The sequence below is a fragment of the Nestor notabilis genome, unplaced genomic scaffold (assembly GCF_000696875.1).
Source record: "Nestor notabilis isolate BGI_N333 unplaced genomic scaffold, ASM69687v1 scaffold3193, whole genome shotgun sequence".
NCBI classification, from domain to species: Eukaryota; Metazoa; Chordata; class Aves; order Psittaciformes; family Psittacidae; genus Nestor; species Nestor notabilis.
Window position 1 is genome coordinate 36729 of NW_009923143.1, and position 4584 is coordinate 41312.

The following is a 4584-nucleotide window of genomic DNA, read 5'->3' on the forward strand; positions in this document are numbered from 1 at the left end:
TCTCCTCTGTAGTGAATAAGACAAAGAAATTAATTTTCAGCATCTGCTGCATGAGGAGACTCATTTATTAACCCAATTCCTCATTCACTTGAAATTAAGAAGTGATTAAGTGCTGCTGCTGGCAGGTTGCTTAAACCCAAGTGGATTCCTGTTGCATTTGGGAATCTGTGTTGCTCTGAGCTACTGGATAGTCACTAGAGGTCTGTCCCCTTTTGACAGTTGCCTGGATTAAGCTATTTCCAGTTTAAAAGGTGAGTGTGCAAGTACAGGGTGTGTTTGCACCATTGAAATCAGGAGTGTGCATGAGCCTAGGTTCTCAGTCTAGCTAATGGGAAGAAGCAGCTTTTGAGCTGGATCCTAACCTGAATTGCAAGATCATCCCCCATTTTATGCTCTTATTCCAATATTCCTGTCGAACAGAGACTAGAAATAATACACAGGGGGCTTTGATTTGGTATTTCTTTCTACTTACTGGCAGGAATTCAGGCTGAGCTGAATGCTTTGGTCAGATTAAGGCAGTCAGTGGATAGACAGTGAGTGGTAGATTGCCCTTGCTTGTAAAATGTACATGTGGGGGGATACACAAATCCAAGCCTAGACAGTTTTCCACAGGTTGCTGAAGTATTCCTTAAACCATGGTTTATTGCTATATATAGAATCATAGAACCACAGACTGGTTTGTGTTGGAAGGGACCTTAAAGCTCCTCCAGCTCCAACCCCGGCCCCGGGCAGGGACACCTTCCACTAGAGCAGGTTGCTTCAAGCCCCTGTGTCCAACCTGGCCTTGAACACTGCCAGGGATGGGGCAGCCACAGCTTCTCTGGGCACCCTGTGCCAGCGCCTCAGCACCCTCCCAGGGAAGAACTACATGAAGGGCATCAACACAGGTATGGCCCATCTTTGCATCATGCTTTTAGTTGTTCTGAATTGACCATGGAATAACAGCAGGTCAGAGAAGTGGTAGGAGTTCTACATCCCCATTTTCTGAGTGGCAGCTCTTGCCAGAACCTGGTATTTATTCAGTCGGAGAGCTTTCTGATTGTGTGGCATGTGAAGTCACTTCTTACAAGGGTATGGAAATCCTCACTTCAGTTGGAACATGTTTCCATGGACCTGGGAGTGGGCAAGGTACCATTTGGTGTAAGAAAAGGTAAGATATGTTTAAGACAAACAGCTACCCCAACAGGGAAGAAAGAAATGCTAGAAATACTGCCCTTGCCTGGCCTTTGCTTGTGTTAAGAGTAGTGGAGAGAGAAACAAAAGCAAGGAGGATGTTTTGGTGCATCACTTAAGCTTCTGCTGCTGTTCATTCTAGTAAGTCAGAAAAATACATTGACCTTTAATTTTAGTAATACCTATTGTTAATGGCCATTATTACCTGGAACATGAAATGGCCACCAGCATCCTGGCCTGTATCAGCACCAGTGTGGCAGCAGGGCCAGGGCAGGGACTGTCCCCCTGTGCTGGGCACTGGTGAGGCTGCACCTCGAATCCTGTGTCAGTTCTGGGCCCCTCACTGCAAGAGAGACATTGAGGTGCTGGAGTGGGGCCAGAGAAGGGCACCGGAGCTGGAGCAGGGCCTGGAGCACGAGTGTGATGGGGAAGGGCTGAGGGACCTGGGGGTTTAGTGTGGAGAAGAGAAGGCTCAGGGGGGACCTGATCGCTCTCTGCAAGTGCCTGACAGGAGGATGGAGCCAGGAGGGGGCTGGTCTCTGCTCCCAAGGAACAAGGGATGGGACAAGAGGAAACGGCCTCAAGCTGCCCCAGGGCAGGTTTAGCTGGAGCTGAGGAACAATTCCTTGCCCAGAGGGTGCTCAGGCATTGGAACAGGCTGCCCAGGGCAGGGCTGGAGTCACCGTCCCTGCAAGTGTTCACAGCCCGTGGAGCCGAGGCCTCAGTGCCAGGGGTCAGTGGTGGCCTTGGCAGGGCTGGGAATGGTTGGACTGGATGAGCTTAAAGGGCTTTTCCAACCTAAATGATTCTGTGATTCAAAATTGAAAAGCTCTCAAGCTTCCCTGGTTCAAGGCCTAAAATGGTCCGTAGGAACCTCAAAAGGCATTCCTCTCCCTAACAGCACTGCAGATACTCTGACTTGCTGTTTATTGATTATTCTAAAGAGCTCAACATCAGGAAAGTCAATTTTATCACAGCATTTTGGGGTGGTTTCTTTAAAAGGAAGTGGTGACCTGAAGTGCAAAGTTGGATTCCCAGTTCCACAAATGAAGCAAGCAGATGTAAATAAGCCTGTTTTGCCTACTCCCTGTTAAAACCAGGCTGAGTTCCTCTCCTTTCACTGAGACCTCTGGCATAGGCTTATGCGTTTTTAAAGGGGTTTTGCAATGCATTAGTGCATGTGGATGGTTTTGCTGAAATGAATGTCTGGGCATTTAAATAGGGAAAGGATCAGCATATTACAGTGTCCTCTTGTGATCCATGACACTTTGCCTGATTACTCAATCCTCCTAAATGGCTCTTTAGCCAAAATACAATCAGAAATCATAGAATCATGGAATGGTTTGGTTTGGAAAGCACCTTAAGATCATCTAGTTCCAGCCCCCTTGCCATGGGCAGGGATGCCTCAGCCGAGACCATGTCACCCAAGATGGGCATTTGGATGCTGTGTGGAGAAAATAAGGGAGTTTCTACCTGTTACTAGTAGCTCTTTCTTACTTTTAAATCCAGTTACACTCTGTGTCTGCCCAGTTCGGTTTGGTTTTGCAGTTACTCGTTGTCGTGTCCCCTCTGCCAGGCTGGAGCCCTCTAGTGGCGATTATTTAGTTCTTTAATAGTTTAAATTAATATTGCAATAGTCCCTATGGAAAAGTAGTTTGTTAAAGCAAGTAGGTTGGAATCTCTACATATCGTTGCTGATAGGAAACACAGCAGCTCCATCACCATCAGATCCTGCTTTTTATGCTGTAGATGGATGCTTGGTGTTTATCAAACCTCCGACACCACCTTGTTCTCTTTTCTAGTGACAGAAAAGTGCTGGAAGAAGAACTTCAGAAGCTGATTGAAGCTTTGATTGAGAATTTTCTTGAGCCTGATAAGAACGGACTGATCTGGCGCTCGGCTTAGATCTCCTGGCCCTGGTGTTCAGAGCAGTGACCCTCTGCTCTGTGTCATAAAGGAACCAAGAACACAACTCAGTTTAATACGTGTGTGTGTGTGTGTGTGTGTTAAACAGCTATCCTCTTATTCTATAAAGGAGCATTCTTTTGTCAGGCTTTTCACCAAAGGCAGGGCTGGAAAACTGGGATAAGGAGAGGAGGTAGGAGAAAAGGATGGAATTTGTTACTATGGTTTTCTGTCCTTTTGACTAAAAGACTAAATTAACCTGCACCAATGCAAATGAACTGCCCTCGTAGGTTTGAGACAGATCTTAGCCACTAGATCTTGTCTTAAACTCATTTCAGGTAGCAAATAGCTTTTGTGTGAAAAGATTTTATAATCAGACAGTCACTTAAAGGAAGCAATTGCTCCAACCTGACAAAGAAGCCTGTTTCTTCCTAGCTGTTGTGTGAGAGTGTAGGTGTCATTACAGCTCTTCATTTCCCAACAAGTGGAAGTAGAGTTCAGTGCTTTGCATTCCTTGTTTAGGCAAGTTGTTCAATATGACCTTTTTCAGCTACTGAAGTAACTTTCTGTTGTTAAAGGTGCTCTTGGTGCGCTGTAACTTCCCTGTGTGTACCTTAAAATATTTACTCAACGGTGTAACAATAGTGGCAACGCACAGAGTTCCACTTGCAGGCTGGGTTTGAATTACACAGTGCTTCCAGAGGGGTAGAAACTTACTCATTCCCTGGTTAAATTGCCCATTGTAACTACTTTGCAACCACTTTCTTTTGGCCTATGTCTCTCAAGGGAGAGAGAGACCTTAAATCTTAAAGGTGTCAGAAATCCAGTAAGTTTGACTGAAAATTCCAATTAGTGAGTTTTTGGGGGGTTTATATCTTGAATTCATATTGTCTGTGTATTAAAAAAGGAATGGACCTGGAGGTGAGATCCTGACACCATCATACTTTCTTTTCTAGTTACTAAACCGTTACTTTCTGTCGTACCTTGTAAGCTCATTTTTGTTACAACAGCAGTTGCAAATACTATTCTTCATCTTTTCTAACATATTTCTAATAACTTCCCTTCTGTTTCCTGCCTTTGCTTGAGTAAAGTGATACAACTAATCCCTTCTTCCCCCCCAAAGTAGGCCACTACAGAAGTTCTCATGGAGATGTTTAGGATTTTGGAAAGTAAAAGCCACGTTTTGGCTCAGAAAAGCCATGGAAGATACTTTAACTGAAGCAATGCTTCAAGGAAAACTGGGTATTGATTAAATGAGAATAATACTTGCTCATGTGTCTAAATTGCTATAGAAGCTTCCAGAATAAAGTCAGTATGTTCTGGATATCTCCCTGCTATCGCTTTACAGTAAAAGAAGTAGATAAACTCAACTCTTAAGGGCTCTACCAAAGGTTATGTGAGAACCTAGGATGCACTTAACTTAAAGCTCTTGTCTTGCCACTATTGTTAAATCTCTCCATTTGTCCTTTCTCTTATTATACCCTTACAGCTGGATGCCACAGGATT

At 44.6% G+C, this 4584-nt stretch overlaps 1 protein-coding gene across 1 annotated transcript in view; it reads left to right on the top strand.

Moving 5' to 3' along the window:
- The window catches only part of PGM2L1 (phosphoglucomutase 2-like 1), a gene marked incomplete at its 5' end in the record, with an annotated part of 23979 nt that extends 20901 nt beyond the window's left edge, over positions 1-3078 (top strand). Inside the window, one exon of the mRNA XM_010011971.1 lies at positions 2976-3078. Coding sequence (XP_010010273.1) covers positions 2976-3078 — 103 coding nt within the window. The remainder of the gene's footprint in view (positions 1-2975) is intronic.
- Positions 3079-4584: the final 1506 nt, after the last annotated feature.